At 37.6% G+C, this 23,844-nt stretch overlaps 1 protein-coding gene across 1 annotated transcript in view; it reads left to right on the plus strand.

The window, feature by feature from the left end:
- csgalnact1.S (chondroitin sulfate N-acetylgalactosaminyltransferase 1 S homeolog) overlaps positions 1-21,849 on the plus strand; it is a 147,184-nt gene extending 125,335 nt beyond the window's left edge. The window contains exons 7-8 of the mRNA XM_018243555.2: positions 16,267-16,348; positions 17,201-21,849. Coding sequence (XP_018099044.1) covers positions 16,267-16,348; positions 17,201-17,484 — 366 coding nt within the window. The 3' untranslated portion in view covers positions 17,485-21,849. The remainder of the gene's footprint in view (positions 1-16,266; positions 16,349-17,200) is intronic.
- Positions 21,850-23,844: the final 1,995 nt, after the last annotated feature.

The raw sequence follows: 23,844 nt of genomic DNA on the forward strand, positions 1-23,844 counted from the left end.
AATTTATCCTTAAGCCAAGTTTCCAAAAATGTTTCAGGTGCACTACCCTCCACCCTTTCAGGCAAGCCCACAAGTCTTATATTGTTCCTGCGGAACCTGTTTTCAAGGTCATCTGCTTTCGCTTCCAAAATCCGAACTTTCTTTGCCATCTCCGAAAGATTATTTGGAATAGGAGTAACAATATCCTCCAATGTGCTAATCCGCTTCTCTGCCTCTGTTGTACGTTCCCTTATCTTTTGCACATCATTCTTTAACAAGGCAAAGTCTGATTTAAGATCATCCATCTTTGCTATAGTCACAACATGGTTGCTGTTCATAAGTGACATAAGCTCAGCAAGTGTTGGTTGGGCATGTTCTGTTATCTGCATGTCTGGGTTACTAACAGGAGAAGACATCCCAGAGCTACAAGAGGGAGCCTCAGGGGATATAGGACACTGGCTTCCCTGGATGTTATCACTATGGGAAGGGTCCCTGGCATACTTGCCTAATTTCAATGCAGCCGAAGCACGGAAGCTCTTCCCCTTCTCCACTTGATCCGTGCTGCACCTGACACCCTGCTGCACGCTGCTAGGGGATCCTGTGTGAGACCCAGCGCCATCTTGGACGTCCCCAGCCCTGACCACCGCACCAGTGCGCGAACCCGCTCCACGGTTTCTCCCCATGCAGGCAGCCGAGCCGAGTCCTGGCTCGAAGAAATATAGTTGCGCCGCTTCTCCTCCGCTGTTTACCTAGCGGTTCTTCCAGGGTCACGGCAGGATTCTTGAGCACAGGCACGGAGCTACTACCTTACGCTTCCGTCCCGATCAACTTCCGGTCACGCCCCCCCATAGCTGGTTTTTCTAATAGAATTTGAGAATTGCCTAGTTTGTGACTTGCAAGGCAGTATTCATATGCAATAAATCACTTCAATGGTACCATCCAAAGGCTGGCTGAATACGGCTTTCTGCGGCACCGCATATATATATACTGTATATATTAACATTGGGAATAATGTTGCTTTTTTCTTTTTTTATGATTTGTAATTGTATTTGAAAATCAAAATATGTGTCCCTACCCCTTCAAGAAATTCTATGCATTTTTGCGCTCTAGGAGGTATATATATATTGAGTAGAAATGTAATGTACTGCAAATGAAAATAAAACTAAAGCAAATGACTGTGACTTTGCACAGAGAAAGTAACACAAATGAATTTAATGCAGCTTTGTATTGCTTCACTGTCAATGGATATGTTAATTTGCTAAAATTATTTAGTAATGCTACATCAACATTCCAGTACATCCTGCTTTAGGAACAAAAATAAAGGACAATCTGATCATGCAACTATTAAATAGTTGTAATGATAACTAAATAGCACTTTGGTTAAATTCTGCTATACTTGTAACTGGGACTGTGAACTGTATTGTGTAGAAAAAGGGCATTTAAGATCATACTCAAAGAAATTAAATGTATATGGTGTGCGTGTATTTTAAATGTCATGGGCATTTCTGGCACCCTTTCTCAATTTCCTACTAAGGTTAAAACGTATGAATGGCTGCCCTAAACAAAATGTATAAATATGTATTGTAAAAATATGTACACTCATGACAGTGAGAGATATACGAGTATGAGAAATCTTCCTTTCCTGCTACAACTCTTTAATTGTTTACAGCATTAATTGCTTAGTCATAATCTTTTTACCTCCACTTCACTCTTTCCTCTGTCTTTCATTCCCACTTCTAACTGCTCTATACATGCCATACACACAGAATTTAAAATGCATTTTATAAAGGCAAATCAAAATTCGCTTTGGAGGTGGTACAATCACTTATAGAGTATATTTTGACAACACTTTGTTGACATGACTTGTTATCAATGTCCTTTTGTTATGTTGTACTGGAAAACCTTACAAACACAAGCTGCATTATTGACAGATTCATTGCATGTGGAGGTCAAAATGCTAGAGAAAACCTTTGTGATTGCACAGTATGTTGTTTGTAATACCTGATACACTGTATAGCTTGTAGATATAGGGGGGATGCTTATTTTATTTCTAAGAACTGAATGGGTTATATGCTGATCCATTTTTTTTTGTTATTTTCTATTTTGAAGTTAATATATAGCCATAGGCATGACTTTTTAACCTCTATTTTTATTTTATTTAATTATGGATGTTTCACATGTAGTTTAGAACAGTGTAACAATAAATTATATATTTCACAGGGTTCAGAAATAATGTTTTTAAATTTAAAGGGTCCTTCCCTCTCCTAATATAAGCTGCTATCAGTGGTTTAAGCCAACCTATGAGTCATTGACTTCATCATGAGATCAACGTGGCAATGAACTAAAACCATAATTTAAAAAAAAATTGACAAAAGAAATGGATCAATACTGAACCAAAACCTAACCATAAACTCCTAAAGCAAAAATATGAACTTGCACCCAAAATAAGTCACTACAGATCAAGGGTTTGATTGTCTTTCCCCTCACCAAATTTTTTTGAATTTTTTTATTGATATATAAGATAAAATTATGGATGGGAGTTTGATGGAAGTTGTTTTACTAAAACAATGAGGACATTTTGGATTTTAGTAAATAATCCCCTAAGAATAGTAGGATTAAAGTATTGAATATGAAAGGGCCCCTAATAAATGTATATGCAGTCGAAAGTGTATGTAGTTGGGAGAAGTTGCAAGCATTTATTTACATACATTTTGCCTTTAGACATTTATTTTTTTTCATCTAATATGTTATTATGTATATGTTTAAACACAGATATATTTTGTGAAGCAGGTCATAGCAGTCACTTTGTTCATTTGAGAATAAGAAAAAATGTAGAGAGGCTGGTAAAATATGTGGCCATTTCTTGTCACTGCAGTTATTTCCTAATAAACTGAGAAAGGCGCATTATGTTTCATATTTTCAAAAGTGACTTTGTGGCTGAATGTTTCATGTATTGGCTTCTTAAATAATTGCCCCAGTAAATGATGTGAATGTGTCTTACAGCAACAGGAGAAAGAGCTACAGTAGACTCCCAAATGTAGTAAAATGTAAACATTATTGGGCAGTGGATAATTGTTTTTATATTCTTTTTGGGAGTGGTGAATTCTGTAATTCTGTAACAAGACATTCAACGGCAGACGGCACTTCTGAAAAAAGAGGGTTTATTGGAAATCCTGCTGGAAAAAACCTAACGCGTTTCGGGAGTTATCCCTTAATCATAGGTTAATCTGTAATTCTGTACTTGTATGCTACAGCTACTGTACCAAATATACATATAAATAAAGCTAATGTAAATATTGCGTTAACATGGATTCAGGCAAAACATTAGGAGAAATAGAAAATAAGTAACCCAGAGAGCCAGGTGCGGCAATAAACAAAGCAATACTTATTAGCTAGTAAAGCAAGTTGAAATGTGTGGCATTTGGCAGGTAAATAATACATATACCGTATATACTCGCGTATAAGCCGAGTTTTTCAGCACCCAAAATGTGCTGAAAAACTCGACCTCTGCTTATACGCGGGTCATACGCCAATCCCTCACCGGATCCCTCACCTCCCTCTCCCATATATACTCCGTATATACGCCAATCCCTCACCGGATCCCTCACCTCCCTCTCCCATAGCGCATCAGGACTCTGTGACTGACTGTCACGATCGCCGCCCGGAGCAGGTCCAGGAGCTCCGGGCGGCGCGTCCTTCCCTGCCGGCGTCCTTCCAAAATGGCGGCGCCCATGGCCGCCACGTGGGTAGAGGCGCCGGCGCCGCTACCCACGTGGCGGCCATGGGCGCCGCCATTTTGGGAGCGATCCGGTGAGGGATTGGCGTATATACGGAGTATATACGGTATTTGAAAGAAAATAACCCCTACTTTCAGCACCTGGGTGTGTCATTAGTAACTCCTCACTTCATTGATATTCATAGGCTCACAAAATGGGGTGTGGGGACCAGGGCCCTTTTGTATAAAGTGTTGTGTTATTTCTCAGCACCCACTGCTAGCCCTGTATTCTATATGGATTATCTTCTCCCTACAGGAACCAGCATGGCAGCACCAACTGCTAAACAGGGCCTTATTTATAATAATGGGATTATTGGACCCCCTTCCCCCATCCAGGCCATATTCTCCTAGAAGAGTTTGTGACCAAAATAAGCAGAGGAATTTCAAAGCTCTTGCTGCGGACTGTAAACATTTACATGTGTCCTGCACACTGTTGGGGCCGCAGAAGGAGCCTCGTATGTAGTTGCTGCATCTTTCCATCTCTCTGCCCCTGGTTGAGTTATAAGTTATTTTACTGTGACTGGTGTGCTTACAATTTTTTTTTTTAAACTGTGGGCAGGCCTACCTTTCATTGTTATTCAGTGGGTGCAGGTACAGATTGATTTTCAATCAGCCCCTAGGCTTATACACGAGTCAATAAATTTTTCCAGTTTTCTTAGGTAAATTAGGTACCTCGGCTTATACACGGGTCGGCTTATACACGAGTATATACGGTAAGCAGTGTATCAAAATTCTGGCCCAGAAATCTAAACTATATTTTACATAAGAAGCCCTCTCTACATGAGTATTCTACTGTGGAGGATACTCCTCTTCATCTGTTCTAATCCACAGCCAGTCAGTGTTATAAGCAACATCTGGAAGCCAAGAGAGGACACTAAAGCACTAAAAAGTGGTGGTGGGATTGCATATATCGTGAATGTTTTTCAGAAACCGATGAAAAAACAGGATATCTGCACCATTATCCAATGGACCCGACAGGCCCTTATATATCTTCATGGCAATATATTTGTCATAAGGAAATTACAGCAGTCATATTTTAAATTATAATGGTTTGGAACAGCAGTGCTTTACATAGTATGTGCAATCTGTTACAGTCAATCAGGCTTTGTTAAAGAAAGAAAGAGGCTTTCCTCTTAGAGTTTCAAAATGTAAAAAAAAAATTTTGAGCAGTTTTCCAATATGGAAAGGACAGCTAAATTAATATGACTATTAGGGGCCGATTCAGTAACTTCGAGTGATGGATTTGAAGTAAAAAAACGTCGAATTTCGAAGGTTTTTTTGGGCTACTGCGACCATCGAATGGGCTACTTCGACCTTCGACTACGACTTCGAATCGAAGGATTCGAAGTAAAAATCGTTTGACTATTCGATAGTCGAAGTAATGTCTCTTTAAAAAAAACTTCGACCCCCTAGTTCGCCATCTAAAAGCTACCGAAGTCAATGTTAGCCTATGGGGAAGGTCCCCATAGGCTTGCCTAACTTATTTTGATCGAAGGATATTCCTTCGATCGTTGGATTTAAATCCTTCAAATCCTTCGATTCGAAGGATTTTATCGTTCGATCGAAGGAATAATCCTTCGATCGTACTATCTGCGCTAAATCCTTCGACTTCGATATTCGAAGTCGAAGGATTTCAATTCCCAGTCGAATATCGAGGGTTAATTAACCCTCGATATTCGACCCTTAGTGAATCAGCCCCTAAATGTTATATTTTATATACTGAAATTATTGAGCCAGTCTAAAAGTTGAGCATCACTATAGTAGTAATGATCCAGGCCTTCAAAATTGTCACAGGAGATTCTCATTTTGAATGTTGTTACGCGTGTCTGCGACACACATGCTCAGTGTGCTTTGTATTAAAAGATATTCACTACCAAAGAGCTGTGATTGCCTTGGGCTCGTACAGAAGCCCAAAACATAATGTACAGGGATTCGATTCGGAAACCCATTATCTAGAAAACCCTGAATTACAAGAAGGCATTCTCCCACAGACTTTGTTTTAATCAAATAATTAAACATTTTTTTAAAGTATTTCAGTTTTTTCTTTAATAATAAAACAGTACCTTGCACTTGACTCCAACCTATAATTAATCCTTAATGGAGGCAAAACAATACTGTTGGATTTTGTTTAAACTTTAAATGATTTTTTAGTAAACTTAAGGTATGAAGATCCAAATTACGGAAAGACCCCTTGTCCAGAAAACACCCGGTCCCAAGCATTCTGGATAACAGGTCCCAAACCTGTACACCATATTTGCCCTACTTCTATAGTTAAGCGTTAGTTCTTATTTAATAAAGTATTTTAGTGGGTTTCAGGTTATCTGCCCACTCCGCATCCACACCTGACACTACCTGCTGAACCTTTAGTATTTATAGATCTGTGCCCTGACCAGCCCATCCCTAATGTCACTGAAAGGGCAGGACATGCAGGTGCGAGTCTATAAAAATTAACTTATGAAGGTAGGATTGGGCATATTAAAGTCACGTGCGGGGTGGGTAGATGCTTATGATTGATCCAGTGAATGCCTCACCAGTGGGTATTTTGGGTCAGCCTGCACATCACTAATCCCTTTCTCTTCTGACCCCTTTCTCTTCTCTGGGTCTGACTCTTAAAGCAATGTAACAGGATTCAGTTCTCCTTTAGGTTTTTTAATTGTCTTATTCAGCTGGCATGCAACACTGTTTCAGAAGTCAGAGCTAGGAGTTTAGAGATTGTAAGCAGACAAACAAATATTGCAATTACATTAGCAATTACATTTACAAACTGTATCTGAGCTCTGGTAATCTAATTTGCTACTCTGCAAGGACCAAACATGGAGTAGCTTCAATTTCACTGTTGGTTTTACTTAAAGTGCACCTGTTGGGCAAATATTTTATCCCCCAACCAAAGGTCCGGGCTAATAGCTTGCACTCTGGTTGGGGGTAACAGTAGTTTTAGTAGTTTCAAATTGCCCCCCACCAGTGCTAGGCCACACAGGTGGCATAAAAACCCTTGATTTTTGTCTAACACACTGCTTATTAATTGAATTTATGTTGAACGGTACTGCTCCTAAAATATATACATATGAATGTAGCAAAGTATTATGCAATGCATACTCTAATGCTTGTCTCATATTTTCAAACAATTGTTTTCTTATTTTCTTTTGTTTTTTTCCATCAGACTAACAAAACAGCTGTTTAACAGATTTACTTTAATGGGAGTTTTGTAATATAAGGTACAAAGTTTGCTACAGTTCACCTATAGAAGCCAGTCGGCAGGTAGGATTGCCTGGTCACCCATTTAAAAGCAAATCTCTCATTGGTTGTTGTGGGTTACTGCACCATGGCAAATTTTGTTCATTTCATTACATATTCATTAAACATTTAGAAAAACTGCCAATGACCCATTACAAGATTTTGCTAATTCAGTTTATCATACAGACCTGCTTATGGACAAGTTAATTAAGTTTTCATTGTGACCTCTGTATGTGTAGGTATAACTATGGCTCACTTCATTTTCCATTAGTTTTCAATAATTACACTATTTACACTGCCAAATCAGCCCTCTGAATGTATTTGCACTGAAAGTGATCAGTGTATAATAGTTGAAAGAATGGGACAAAGAGGTCAAGTTGAGTATTACAGTTATGGAGCTTTGTTTTATTAGTGGCCTCTTTATACTGCCAGAGATAGCTGAGCTGAGATCCTTCAAGTCATTTTAGTTAATTAGAAAATGACAAGGTATGTGTGATGCAGGCACACAAGGATTTGCTTTATTACATTATGAAACTACTACATAGCAAGATTGTGTTGCCAAACATGTAACTTAGCCAGACAAGATATAGTGTGATACTCTGTCTTCAAGTCAGTATTACATGGATACATATGTATTGCATGTATAATTTTTTTATACAGTGCTACTGCAATAGGCAACGCTGTACAATGCGCTGAAACCAGGATTTAGTTTGGGATTCGACCGAACCAAATCCGGAACCTCAAATATGACTTTTTGTCACACAAACAATTAACCATGTGGTTCTCTTTAACCCTTCTGATCATAATTTGCATATGCAAATAAGGATTTGAATTTGGTTCAGTATTCCTTTCATGAAGGATTTGGGGATTTGGCAGAATCCCAAATAGTGGATTTGGTGCATCCATATAAGCAGGAGTGATTCTTTGCCTCTGGCTCCTCCAATGCAGGATGTCTCTCAATTGTACTCTCTGCACTACAGAAAAATTTTCGGTTTAATGGCTGGAAATTCAGCTCTTTAAGTTACCAAAAGCGGCTTTTTACCACCTCTGGTAATTCAGGGCTGCTGCTGTCTGAGGTGAGCTTTTCAACTCTCCTCATAGCAGAAGCACACCTGCCTACAGGGCTGGGCCACGCCGCACAGGCACCCAAGGCAAGCCGGCAGACGCGGTGCCGGTTTAACCCAAGTGCGCATGCGCAAGGTGGCGCTCGGGTGCGCATGCGCAAGAAAATCGGTGGTTTTTACTTCTTTTGCTCTTCTGCTCATGCACGAATTGGTGCGAATGTGCGCATGCGGAGAGAAATGTATTCTCGCGCATGCGCAGGAGTACAAGAATACGTTAGAACCGCAAAGAGTCGGGCACTGGACTGGGGGTAGGCGACAGAGGAGGTACGTGCCTGGCGCCCCCCCAGCTTTGCGCCCTAGGCATGTGCCTACTCTGCCTACCCCTAGTTCCAGCCCTGCCTGCCTATAAGAAACACATGATGAAGGAGGTCCTTATCCCATAGGCGCTACAATCTAAGTTTATCTGAAATCATATTTGTTTTTTTAAATGTTGTAATTTTCGTATTGTTTAAACAGAAGCTGGCCTTAGAGCAACCATCTAAAAATGTACGTGCATATGTGGCAGCTTGATCTAGTCTACATGTGGATTGCAAGCTAGGGGTAACTGAGCCTTATTGATTTCCACGTCATATTTTCTGATGTTTAAAAATTGATTTCTTCTGTATGGTTAGCAGTGAAATGTCATTGTAAAGCACTTTATGCTCACTTGCCGGTACAAATGCATGAAATATTGCACAAAAGCTCAACACATCCGAAACATTACCTCAGGCATCATGCTTACAGATAACATTCAATTTGTGATCAAAGTTCAGTTTCTTTTACGTTTTTGTGAAATAAATTTCTAGTCCTTTATACCAGCAACACCTATTTAATTATTTTCGAGCAAGCCATATGTTTGAAATGTATATTTACTAAGCAGTATGGAAACATTGCAATATTCCTCGCAATGCATAGCATACCATCTCACACCTTTATACAATACGTCAAACATTCCTTAACTTGATCTTCAACATTGCAAAGATGACAAGAGCTTGTTGTATAAGCCCAGAGGAACAGCTACAGTATTTTATCAAAGAGTGAAGGTCATACTGAAACTCAGTGCTGTATATGCTGGCTTGCTCAGAGATGCCACCCATGCAGTATGTAAGAATTTCAGATGATGCAGTGAGACTCAAAACTGAAATCGTATCAGTTTAGGCACAAAATTATTATGTAAGCGCTAAACTCTTCTAAACCACTTAAATGCTTTGCATTCTAGCAGATGTCCCATAGAAATGTGAATAGTACCGCAAAGAAAGAGATTATTTGGGGTAAGCAACCCAAAAGGTAATTAAAGAAACATACATGCATTGAAATGGCAGTAAATAAGTGTAAGTGTGTGTGTTACACACTTGCTGTCAATAATTCTGCTGCAGTTTAATATAAGTAAACATTTGTGGCTTTTTAAAAATTTTTTTATGTCTATGCACTTTCTTAATTGAGTTTACCACAAGGGCGCATACACACAAGCGTATTTTTCTGCATTTGACGCATTTGAGATGTATGTTTGAGCGCACCTAAACGCATTTGCTAATTGATTCCATTATATTCTGCCAAGTTGTACCCATGATCGTTCAGAGTTGTGTTTAACTCCATTTGCTTTTCATTACATTTCTTTAGATGCAGCATGCTGCATTTTCTTGCGATTGATGCAAGTTCAGGAAGCAATAGAATAGAAGGTTGCATTTGGATAAAACCACACTTAACAGTTTTTAAAAAGAAAAACACAGTATGGGGCACATTTACTAAGCTCAAGTGAAGGATTAGAATATAAAAAACTTCAAATTTCGAAGTATTTTTTTGGGTACTTCGACCATCGAATAGGCTACTACGACCTTCGACTTCGATTCGAACTATTTGAATAAAAAATCGTTCGACTATTCGACCATTCAATAGTCGAAGTACTGTCTCTTTAAAAAAAACTTTGACTACATACTTCGGAAGTTTAAACCTACCGAGGTACAATGTTAGCCTATAGGGGCCTTCCTCATCACTTTCCTAAGCTTTTTTTGATCGGAGAAAAATCCTTCGATCGATCAATTAAAATCCTTCGAATTTGATATTCGAATTCGAAGGATTTAACTTTGAGGGTCGAATTCGAAGGGTTAATTAACCCTCGATATTCGACCCTTGATAAATGTGCCCTATGTGTGTGTATGTTTGCACTCAGTATACATTTCTAAACACATAAAAACCCTCTAAATCTCTAAATCGGCAAATATCTCAAAAACAGGTAAAAATAGAAAATGAAGTTAGAAAGTGTCTACCTTAGTACTTAGGTTCCAACACCCTCAAACCACTCGCACACACACAATATTAGATCTCTGCAAACAACCACCAACAACATGTTGAATTATGGATGAAGGGTGTAATGACGGCTTCAGCCTACAGTAACAGACTCTTTATAAGGACATACTTAAATACATTACTATACATTGTTACATATAGAATTAGATAGTCCGTTTACCATTCATATACTTGCACAGGAGAGATATAAGTATACCACTCTGCCTAGTCTGCAGCTGCTCATATCAGACTCTCATTGAAGTCTCAGGTTATGCTGCTATAAATAATAGATAGTTTGCAAACTGCATGTAGTATGTAATAAAACATCTTACTAAAGAAACAGCTACTGTATCTAACGCCAAAAAAATATGATTTATTTTACAGGCTTGTATACACTACTGAGTTTCCATGTAACCTATTGATAGGAAATGTTTATGTATTGTATTGTATGTATCAACCTTCCCTTGCATCAAACGGGAAAATACATGAATTACACAATATTCTTTATCATTTTCTAAATCATGTGGTTAGCAAGGATTGTTAATTATTTTATATATGCATACACCTGAAATGCAAAAGTGTGCACTGAGGCAAAGTTAGAAACATAAACAGTTTCTGTACATGCAATTTTCTACATGTATGCATTGCATGAATGCAGCTCTTTCCATTCCTTTTGGATAATATCCTGTGTCTTTTGATCATATCGATTATTAGGACTGCACCAAATCCACTATTTTGGATTCGGCCGAACCCACGAATCTTTTGCGAAAGATTCGGCCGAATACCGAACCGAATCCGAGACCTAATTTGCATATGCAAATTAGGGGTGGGAAGGGGAAAACATTTTTTACTTCCTTGTTTCCTGACAAAAGTCACGTGATTTCTCTCCCGCCCCTAATTTGCATATGCAAATTAAGATTTGGATTCAGTTTGGCCTGGCAGAAGGATTCGGCCGAATCCTGCTGAAAAAGGCCGAATCCCGAACCGAATCCTGGATTCGGTGCATCCCTTGTGATTATAAACTATTATAAAATAAGGAACAGCACCCGGAAATAGAACATATCAAAAGGAGATTCAATATAAACCAAAGGGAACAACTATAATAATTTTATTTCAGCGTGAACACTACTTGCAGTCATTTGCTTGCCTGTGTGCATAAGATGGACTGAGCCTAAAAACAACTATGCAACTTAACTGTGTTGAATAATCGAATATAAAAAATGTAAACGTGTAAGATGTGTTTTACGTGTCTGCTTCAGTCTCATAACTAGTATCTGCAACAACCACTGCATTTATTAGCTAGAATCATTAGTCTTTCTGCTCCAAATGCAAAAGAATATAATGTATTTATTATCATAAGTACAATATGCTGCTCACCTATCCCTATAAAGAACTAAAGGATCTAGAGATGAGGTCACAGCCTGTCAGGGTGATTTACAGCGAATATACTGTACCTTACTGTGGTGTAAACCTCTATTACTGCTCCTGCTAGATGCACACAGATCGACTGTGACAGGCAATAGACATTTGCAAGCCAATTGCTCCAGTGAAACTGCATAAACATTATACTTTATCCATCAGTATCTTTTATTAATTTTCCACTACATGTGTAGGACTTATAATACATTTACTTTTAAAGGGGTTGTTCACCTTTGAAATAACTTTTAGTTAGTAGAGATTGATATTGTAAGACAATTTGCGTTTGGTTTTAATTTTGTTTTATTATTTGTGGTTTTCTAGTTATTTAGCTTTTTATTCAGCACCTATCCAGCAGTTTCAGCAATCTGGTTGCTAGGGTGTAAATGACCCTAGCAACCATGTATTGATTTGAATAAGAGACTGGAATATGAATAGGAAAGGCATAGAAAGTGTTAAAAAAGTAGTAATAACAATAAATGTTTAGCCTTACAGAGCATTTGTTTTTAGATGGGTTCAGTGACCCCCATTTGAAAAAACTTTAAAAAAAACTAAATAATATAGACCAATTGAAAAGTTGCTTCTAATCACCCCTTTAAAGACACCGTTAAATATCATGTCATTGCTTACTGTGTACACAGACATTTCCTTCTCTTTACATTGACCTTTACACATGTGAAGGGGGGCTGCCCTCTTCATTAAAGGGGTTGTTCACCTTCCAAACACTTTTTTTGAGTTGAGTTGTTTTCAGATTGTTTCCCAGAAATAAAGATTTTTTTTCAATTACTTTCCATTATTTATTTTTTACAGTTTTTCGAAAATCTAAGTTTAAAGTTGAATGTTCGTGTCGCTGGTGTTTGAGTCTGGCGCAGACTCTAAACTGTTACAATTTTGCAACATTTAGTTGATACATTTCTCAGCAGCATCTCTGGACTATTAGCAACTATTGTATCAATTCTAACAGCTGCCTGTAATGAAACCCAAAGATTCTGTTCAGCAGGGACAAAAATTGGAAATGTATCAATGACCCCCTTCCCCTTCCAGAGCTGCTTTAGAAGGTGAAAAATTACACTTTACACTTCAATATTAGAAAAACTAAGGGCATACTGTATTTGTATTAAATGCCTCTGTCATGGTAAGCAATATTGCAGCTTACACTAAAAAATGTTAATGTACAAAGAAATAGTATTGTGTGCAGATACTGGATTATCACTTACCATTTCACTCAAACAGTGGCACAGAGCACAGGATCCCAAACTGTCCCAGGAGAGGGGAATGAGAAGTGCACAGTATCTTCAGTATGTTACAGTATGTTCTAAGGGAGTTGAACCTTGGAAGTTTGTAATTCAACTACAGGTGTTAGATCTGTCTAGTGATGGGCGAATTTGCGACCGTTTTTGACGCCGGCTGGGGCATTTTTGACGCTGGTGTCCGAGGAATTTTCGCGGATCGCCGCAAATTCGCACCTGGCAAATAAATTCGCCCATCACTAGATCTGTCATCTGAAAACCCAGTTCCAATTACAGGAAGACCCTCTTGTAGGGAGTGTGTGGGGGTCAATGTTCCTTTTTAAATATTTGCTTTGTTTTTCTCCAGTCTTAAATATGTTATGGATTATACTTGCACATTATACAAATTATATTTTATTTCCATTAGTCACATCCGCCCATTGATTAATTACAGTCTAATGAGTAATGGAGCTTATTTATTCTGAATTGAGGTAGCATGCCTCCAGCCTTGCATCATTATGCACAATAGATACTTGCTCCTAATTAACACTCTAATGATACTGCAATGTTAATTTTTTATGCACTTCATACTTATTCTTAGAACAAGCATTGTTTTACCTTATATACATGTCAACCAATGAAAGGGGAGCATTATTGGAGGGGGTCTGGCTAGTTTAAACAAAGTATCTGTTCAAGGCCTAAGCTGTACCCAGTTTGGCTGCAAGGCACTTAAAGGGCCTTCAGCAAACCATAATGCAATATATAGTATATTAACTATAGTACAACCTCTGTGAATATTCGGTGTTCTTGGGCTGTGATGTATATTTGGGCTTGGGACCTCACTTGCTGCAACAGCTTGAGAAGTGTTTCAACATTTCCCAGCTTTATAAGGTATTTATTGCTAATAGCACTCTTGGGGTTTTATAGTAATGGCAAATAGAAATAACATCTTCTGCTGGACCAATATTCTTGGGGGGGGGTTTGCCATGTAGCTATATCTTGAAGGAACACAAACATTTTTAGTCTTGTAAGTGTGATGATAACTGATTGGTATATATAAAGGGATCGCCTTACTTGCAAAACATTGTTTACTACAAATCCTACCCACTCAGAAGCCATGTTCCAATATCTTGCACTGATAAGATCTAACAAGATCAAAACAGTCTGTGTGCAAGTTTGGAGATATGGCTCTGAACTATTAGGGTAAGGTCACACTGAGCGTTTCGGGGAGATTTAGTCGCCTGGCGACTAATTGTCTCGTCTTTGCGCGACCAATCTCCCCGAACGTCTTCCATCACTCTGCGCTGGCTAAAATGAAAAATCGTTGACACTAATCGCATGCGGCGATTCATTTTCCAAAGTCGCCCAAAGTTTCCTCGTGAGGCAACTTCAGGCAACTTCGGAAAACGAACCGCCGCCTGTGATTAACAACAGTGATTTTTCATTTTAGCCAGCGCGGAGTGAGGGAAGGTGTTCGGGGATATCAGGGATATAAAGGGATGATTTGCATGTCTCCGCCCATAATGCCTTATGTGAGAGTTAAAATGTTATGGTCATTTTTGGTATTAAGGCAGTGCTATGTGTATAGCATGAGGCATTTAAATATCTTCTGTTTTCAGAAGGTTTTACACTGCATGTCTTGCATGTGAACTAAGAACTAAGAACAATTAAATCAGCACAATATTTATTACATTGTTTTATTACAGTGTAGGCATCTGTTTATTTTCTGTCTTCCTATTAAAGTTTATTGTTATTCTGTGAAAACTGGGGAGAGTGTAGAGTGTTCCTTGGGAGCATGTACTAATGTTTAGTAGTACCACATCAGGCAAGTCCCTATCTCCTGTAGACATAAGCACAATATATGCTACAGCTTAAAGAAATTATTTTAAAACAGGTCTAAAATATTGTCAATATTTAATGGCACTTCTTCATTTAATTACCCAGTATATAAAAAACAAAAGGTAATCAACAATGTAAATAATGCACTTTTTCATTGAAAGCTAAAACACAAGTTGGGTTTATATTACATCTGGCTGATTGTGTTAGGGACAGTCATAGTGGTATCTGCCATAAATTTCAGTAAGCCACCTGTCTTTGACCATTAGATAAAAGCTTACCCTCAAAATCTGCCTATTGTGTGTCGCCTAAGATGGGGAAGCTGCCAGGTGGAAGGAGTTTTCTGTTCTGGGAATCACTTACTAACAGAGGCAAATTTGAACCTAGTACAGTAACCCAAGACAGTCAGTTGGTGATTAACTACTTGTTCAGACAGCTGCTAGTAAAATAATGATAGTAAAAAAAAGTGATTGGTCTTCATGGGTTATTAACTAGGTGAAGATTTGTCTACAGTTAGAAAATGATGGGCAAGTGAGAATTGCAGCCATGCATTGCAGTCTAAGGGGGTTATTTATCAAAATCAGAATTTTTCTGATTCTTTTAAGTAAAAAAAGTCCAACTAGAATCCACGATTTGCTCTTATTTTTCAATTAAAAACTCGGATCAGCAAATAACACAACTTTTTCAGATAGTCACACGAAAGCCTCATCTTTTTCAAATTGACCTCTGTCATTGACCTTGACAGGGTTTGGACTTTTTGCAGCCTCCGGGTATAATAAATCTTATATATTTGAGCAATCGGACTTTGCCTAGGTGCTGGTTAGAATTAATAGATAATGAGCAAAAAAACGCACTCATAGGACTACTACAAACCAAAAAATTGTAGTTTATTGCGACATTTCAGCTAACAAAGACTGGACAGCTTAAGTTGTTAGCTGAAACGTCGCAATAAACTACAATTTTTTTGGTTTGTAAAAGTTCTATGAGTGCCTTTTTTTGTTTATTATAATATATATATATATATATATATATATATATATATATATATATATATATGTGTGTGTGTGTGTTTATTTTAAGACTGCATTTTCTTATTTGACTTGCTTTAACATCATTTTAGCTGCTTTAGATTTTTTACATGGAATTACCGCCCTTATTTTTCATGCCACCCAGCTATAATTGGATCAACAGTTTGTACCAAACTGTCATTTCCTGGCATGTTCTGGCAAACTTAGCCTCTGTGTTAATAAACATGTTTTTTTATTTTTAACCATTTAGTGCATGGTTATTTTCTCCATGGTACCTGTTTCTCAGAATTTTTTTTCTCTATGCTTTTGCAACAGATTTGACAGCTTGTGAAATATTGTCATACAAACGTTCTTTATTTAATTACATTTTTTATTTCTAGGTTATTAAAAAGGACACTGGGTTTTGGAGAGACTTTGGATTTGGAATGACTTGTCAATACCGTTCAGACTTCATAAACATTGGTGATTTTTTTCTCTGGTTGCAACCATCCAATCTGCATTCTTACATGAACTTTGAAAAATACAATAGGCACACTAAATCATCTGAGAAGTGATAAGTGTATATAATGCACCCCTGGGAAATAGAAACATGAATTTAGGGATTCTGACTCCAAACTGCTACTTTAGTGAGTGATGTGCTATGGTTGAAGCATGGGCTGTGAAGGGAATGTCTTAAATTATATATACTGTATGTAAATTAAAGGAGAAGAAAAGGTTAAAACTAAATAAGCTTTATCAGAAAGGTCTATATAAATACACCAGTAAAACCTCAAAGTAATGCTGCTCTAAGTCCTCTGTCAAATTCCTTCTATTGTGTGCACATGGACTTCTGTATCAGATCAGGGCTTGGGCTTGAACATGCTCAGTTTGCTCCTCTCTTCCCCTCCCCCTTCCTGCTCCCTCCTCCCCTTCCTGCTGTAATCTAAACCTCGAGCTATTAGTGAGCAGGGAGAGACTCAGATAGGAAGTGATGTCATGTCAAGCTAATATGGCAGCTGCTTTCCTAAACAAACAGAGAGATCTTCTAGATTTGTTTACTTGGGTATGGTAAAGCATTCTATAGACTAGTGTAGCTTGCACTATTGTGGCTAATCTATTGCCAATAAACTACCTTGGTAGCTTTTCTTCTCCTTTAAGAAATAGATGACGAGAGACCAAATTTATGACCAAAACTGAGAGCTAAATATTGAAATAGTATTGAATCATTTATTTTTATAAACAAATAAAGTTATAGTAATTGTATACAGAAAATTTAGCTGGATTTTATATTAATTGGTGTTCTGAGTGTAATGTGTTAATTAATTTCTGTTTTAGGTGGATTTGATTTAGATATCAAAGGGTGGGGAGGAGAGGATGTTCATCTTTACCGCAAGTACCTTCACAGCAACCTAATTGTCATCAGGACTCCAGTGAAAGGTCTTGTTCATCTGTGGCATGAAAAGCGCTGTATGGATGGACTGACTCCAGAACAGTACAAGATGTGCATGCAGTCAAAGGCTATGAATGAGGCTTCTCATGGACAGCTAGGAATGCTGGTCTTCAGACATGAGATAGAGGCTCATTTACGTAAACAGCGAAGTGGTGTGAAGAAATCATGATTCCCAAAGAGGCACCACTTGTTGTGTCTGGTTCAGTAGCAACCTCATCAAGGCACTTGGGCACAAGAGAAACACAACATTGTCAACCAAGTGTGGTGTGAAGGAGAATGGCTAAACTAGGCAGTGTAACCGACATGCTAACTTCTTTAAGAGAAGGTACCATAACATCAAGTAAAGGAATGATAACTCATCTGTCTTATAAAAAATGAGGTTTTTGATATGGATTAAAGATTGAGTATTCCTTAACGTAGCTTTGTGACAGCATTAATAAAGTGCTGTGATTAATTGCTTGACATGGACATCGGGCTCTAGGTGGAGTGTTAAAAGGGATGCAAAGTCTTCCTATTAAGATAAGGGATTCTGATAGAATCCTTAAAAACAAGCAACTTTGCAGTATACATGCTTTACTTTATTCTCACTTTTGTAAAGTTAAAGGACCCGGTGTCTTCAGCTCTAAAAGGCAGCCTCATTCAGCCCTACTTCAGTCATTCTAGAAATGTAGGCAGTCGCCGGCTTTCCCTTTCTCTCACTGCAGCCAGAACCAGACAGAACAGAGAATACACAGGAAGCAACAAGCTTGTTTGCCTCTGATTGGCTCCTGCAGCACACATTGGCCTGAGATGTAAGAGAGGGATCGGGTTACAGCAGAAACGAAGCAGGCAGCTGCCTGAGGCTCCCTATGGCTGAAAAGGCAAATTAACTGATTATTTCAGCAACCATAACAATAATGAACAGCATGTATATTGGAAAGATGCTTGTTTTTAGGGATTCTATTAGAATCCCTTAACTTTATTGAAAGACTTTTCACCCCCTTTAAGGCAGTGACTAAGTCGTTAAACTGAAGCAAACGTGACTGTTCTGACAATAGCAGGAGTGGTGGTGTTTTCCAAAATAAATCCATTATGTACAAAGTTACAGATGTGCAAAGATGGAAATATGTATTGTGTCAAGAGAATTCCAAAAGTCAAATTGCTTGAGAAACCAAAAAGTGAGAATCATACATATCACAGACAACGCACAGGTACTCAGGAATATTTCTGAGTAAAGATGGGACACTCCAGGTATTTAATGTGCACTTTGGATTTGCATATGTTTCATGTTTTATTTTATAAATATGGAGTTTAAGTGGACAATAGAACAATAGAGCATTTTATAAAGGCTCATGATAAAAACTCTTCTTAAAGGAAGAACGTTTTTTTGAACCTAGGTGAACCTAGGTGTCAAAGAACAGTAACTAGTTGCATTTTGAACAGTCTACTACAAGTTAGTAAATGAAAGCAAAAACCTGACCCAACTGTGCCTCTTGAAGAAATAATTATGAGTTTTGTGATACATGATGTACAGTAAGTAAATTGGTACTATTTTCAGAAATTCCCTATTTCAGTCTATTAGTCTGTAACTGTTTTTTTATATGTTTCTAATATCCAAAGTTACTAAGGTTTTGCACATTAATGGGGTTATGTAAAGCTGCAAATAGTGGTGGAACTACCGGGGTGCAGGGGGTGCAATCACACCAGGGTCCGCACCCCTTTGGGTCCCGTCAAGCCTCCGGCATGTGCATATCTGATGGGAATGCTGTGTCTAGAGGTGGGGTGGGCAGCCTGCGCATTTTGCACCTGGGCCTGTCAGCTATAGGTACATTACTGGCTGCAAAGTCTGCTACAGGGCAGTCACCAACCAATCAGCTGCCACCTGTTTAAAAGCAAACATCTTATTGGTGGCTATGGGTAACTGCAACCGGGCAACTTCATTTTATTCTATATGGAGAGTATCACTTCTATATACAGTTGTGTACAGTTAATAGCTGATGCTACCATCAACACAGGAGCACAGTCATGTTGATAATGAATATAAAGGACAGGTCTTATGGCAATAATGATATATTTTATACGTATATATGTATCAGTGCATATTGTAAGCCTTATTTGAATCAACACTTTGGTGGGTCTTAGTACAAGATGGCAGGTGTGAAGTGTTGAACTAGTTTAACACATTTATAGAAGATTCACAAATAATGCTGTGAAAATAACTGAGATTATGAATTCAGTTATTTTAAGTTTGCTACCAGCAGTTAATCAGTAGCAACAGGAGCATTTTCTGGTGAGCTGTGTGAAAAATAGGCAATTCATGGTTGCTATGGGTTACTAGACTTTTAGTTATTTAAATACCCCAAAGGTGTGTAATGGATGCAATAGCTACAATCTGTGTATCCACTGGACAAAAGTTTAATATCCATACTGTCAGTTTATTGCATTTCCAGAATGCGCAGGGCTTTATACTAGTGATGTCAGGTACAACTTAACCCGCACCTGACCTTAACCTGCAAAACCTTAACCTGCACCCAACTCTATTTCAAGACAGGGAATCTTTGAGAGCAGAGGAGCAGTGTACTTCCTTAATCTAACCTGCAATGGTTGGCCAAATTTAAACCCAAACCTGCTCAACTGGTGGCAAACCTGCAGGTCACCAAAGGTTTTGGGTCTCTTTGCGCATCATTACTTGAAACTGTCTCCTTTTTGCACTGGTTACTTTATGATCTGATAGTATTGATTTCAAAAGAGCAATCAATGTCCCCCAGAGCTCTCCATATTATATTAGTTCATTAATATGTTAATAAATGTTGCGCTTTGGGTTGTGTCTAGTGATGGGCAAATTTGGGGCGTTTCGATGAAACGGCGCAAATTCGTGCCTGGTGAATAAATTCGCCCATCACTAGTTGTATCACCTCTTTGTGTAGTATGTGTTCTTAAACAAAATTACTTCTCCAATGTGCAGTAGCAAATCAAGTAATTGTGTCTAGAATGATCTAAAATATGACCAGAGTGACATTTTGTGGAATATCTCTCTCCTTCATTATTATAGAATATTTAATAAAACAAAGAATGTGAATTCCATTCAGCACACACCATCCTAGGAAGCCCCTGATGGCCACCTCCACCTATGTATTCAGCACAGGTGGAGCCTGATAATATAATTGCTGCCCTCTGAAGGGTTAATTAATGAGTGACAGTCACGGATTAATGTTTACAGCAAACTCCTTCAAAAGTAGCCAGGCTGGCCCTGGATCCACTCAACACTCACCTTCTGGTGTCTGATCTAGGAAACATGGGGGCATTTATGAAAAATGTATAAATATCTATGTAAAAGCAAACATCTGACACTGGGAATTGCAATTATTAAATAAATAAATATATTTTAAAGTAGTCTCTCTAGAGAAACAGACAGCTTTGCTTTATTTGTAAATGTATTCTATTGTTTGCCAGAGAGAGTTGGTTCTTTATATTATTTCTTGCTGGTTTGATTGTACCATTTTAAAGTGCCTAGACCATGAGAGCCTGAGAACCTGTAAGTAGAGTTATTGCCTATAAAGCAAGCACCTATAGTAAAATGTGCCTTTTTCCTTTGGTTTTTCAAATTGCAACTTAGCTGCATTTAGTAAAAAGTCTGCAGAAAATGTTTTGACTTTACAAAAAAAAAAAAAAAAAAGTACTACAGTGCTCATTTTCTTTTTCCATTAATGTAACATGGCATTCTTGCCATTGTCTTTAATACAAACAATGGCACGTTATAATGCTATTAATATAGGTAAAAAAAGGACATTAATATTGTTTTTTTGTTTCTTGGATAAGTATTGACCCTTGTGTAAAATATACTGAACAGATGAAGATGGCCCTGTAGAATCAGGAGGCAGTAAAATTGTTTTATTTTTTATGCAAAAGATCAAGCTAGCTTGTATGATTTTATAGCAAAATAATGGCGATCGCTTGAGACAGACGTATGTATGGCATGATCAATGCAAGCAAGTAGATTTACAAGAGCTTAATATTAATAATACTATAAACATGTATCATCCAGAACCCCATAGCACTTATTCTGAAGCACATTCCTCCTCCTTTTGCCAATTTGCTAGGTATCAATGCATTAGGCATGCCACGTCATTTCCTTAACGTTTTTTAAGATCTTCAACCCCTTTTCTCAATTCAGTATACAGGTGGCAGTGAAGATTTACTGCATTTTTGCATTTTCTAAACGTCATTTTAGATAAAGATTCACTTTTCCTTTTTCCATTCTCTTAGTTCATTTGTATGTCGGTAGCACAAAGTGGATAGGGCAAGTATCAAAGGTTTAGCACAAGTTAGTTTTCTAATAAGGAACAAACCTTATCAAATAACCATATCCAGATATGGCACCTTCTAATTTATGCATTTCATACATTTTTAGATATTGATTTTAGGTCATTATTAGGTGATTTTGTAAACTGTCTAGCATAAAAAGGTACAGTAGTTATTACCACTTTTTATGTTGTAGTTTAAAGGGATACTGTCATGGGAAAAAAATTTTTTCCAAAATGAATCAGTTAATAGTGCTGCTCCAGCAGAATTCTGTGCTGGAATCCATTTCTCTAAAGAGCAAACAGATTTTTTTACATTCAATTTTGAAATCTGACATGGGGCTAGACATTTTGTCACTTTCCCAGCTGCCCCAAGTCATGTGACTTGTGCTCTTATAAACTTCAGTCACTCTTTACTGCTGTAATGCAAGTTGAGTGATATCACCCCCCTCCCTTTTCCCCCCAGCAGCCAAACAAAAGAACAATGGGAAGGTAACCAGATAACAGCTCCCTAACACAAGATAACAGCTCCCTGGTAGATCTAAGAACAACACTCAATAGTAAAAACCCATGTCCCACTGAGACACATTCAGTTACATTGAGAAGGAAAAACAGCAGCCTGCCAGAAAGCATTTCTCTCCTAAAGTGCAGTCATAAGTCACATGACCAGGGGCAGCTGAGAAATTGACAAAATGTCTAACCCCTATGTCAGATTTCAAAATTGAATATAAAAAAAATCTGTTTGCTCTTTGGAGAAATGGATTTCAGTGCAGAATTCTGCTGGAGCAGCACTATTAACTGATGTGTTTTGGAAAAAAAACATGTTTTTCCATGACAGTATCCCTTTAAGTTTTATTTATTTGTTTGAACAACAAATGTGTCGATGAGTATAATAAAGCATTTCTTCTTTATACTTTTTATGTTGTTTTATACATTACTTCTTGCACTTGCATGGGTTTCACCATCTTTGATATAGAGTAAACCAATGGTGGAAATTACAACAATGAAGCGGCACAATAGAAAATACACACCTCTATACATACTACGGCTAGCTCGTTGAATGATTTCAGGGATCACAATGGATGTCAGGCCCATGTGAAGATTTTTTGGGGAGCCCAACATGTTCTAGTTATGCTACTGGGTATGAAGAAAGACACTAATAACTTAATACTGTCCATGACCAAGTATTTAAAGATGTCCCAAATAAATATTATCTAAATGTTTGTTTGTTTGTTTGTTTGACTGCTCGGTGTCCAGTAAATTTAATCAAAAGGTGTATGGCTGTGTAAACATGGGTGATTTTGTAATTGCCATTAAACTGGTGGCAGCACCAGCGGCAGTTGCTCTCTCTGGATAAGTATTCATATACAGAACATGTACGGTATCTGCATCAAAACGCAGACCTTAAAAAATCTATATTTTTATAGAGTACAAACTATCGCTTACAGTGATGACGACTATGCTTTCTGTTTACATTTTTTTAAAGCAGAACATGAGGATGTTTTTAGATTCTTATTTTTAGGGATATTTGGAGGGGGTATTTCATAGGATTCCATTTTAATATATTGTTTCATGCATAAAACTGCTTTATATATTCAGTGATATTCTGAAATCTTTGCTTTCATTATGTATGTATGTATAAATTATTTATTTGCAAATAAAGCAATTCACCTTTGCATTTGCTTATTCCATAATTGTTTCCATTTTACTTAGCAATTTGGAAATAAAATATGACTAGGATTATTCATCTTTTACTGTACAGGTACTGATCGATTTAACACACTAGTTATTTAATCCAGTAAATGATTTAGTTGAGAATTAACTAGTTTTGTTGTACTATACATCATTTGTATGCATTAATCTAACAGGGAATGAAATGTCACTTTAATCTCTTTCTAGCATCTATAGTTGTAACTGCAAGGTTACTGGAAGTCTCCCCTATAAATGATCTTACCAAGGGCTCATATACAAGTGTGTTATGGTACAGTTTTTTTGTTGTTTGTAAATATTTTTTTTTGTAGATAAAATGAGAGACTGTAAGGAAGGGAGTCAATAAGTAATTACATTTATGATGTTGAAATTGCTGTCCATTTTTTATGAAGACAATTTACAATATTTTATCCAGATTCAAACCTTATCACAATTTCAGGGTTGGTATACTTGTCTTCCTAGAAAGTATCTGGAAAGTGCTGATAAATTAAATATCCTAAATCTACAAACAGATGTACATAATACCATGCTAAGTCCAT

This window comes from Xenopus laevis, chromosome 1S (assembly GCF_017654675.1).
Source record: "Xenopus laevis strain J_2021 chromosome 1S, Xenopus_laevis_v10.1, whole genome shotgun sequence".
Lineage (NCBI taxonomy): Eukaryota > Metazoa > Chordata > Amphibia > Anura > Pipidae > Xenopus > Xenopus laevis.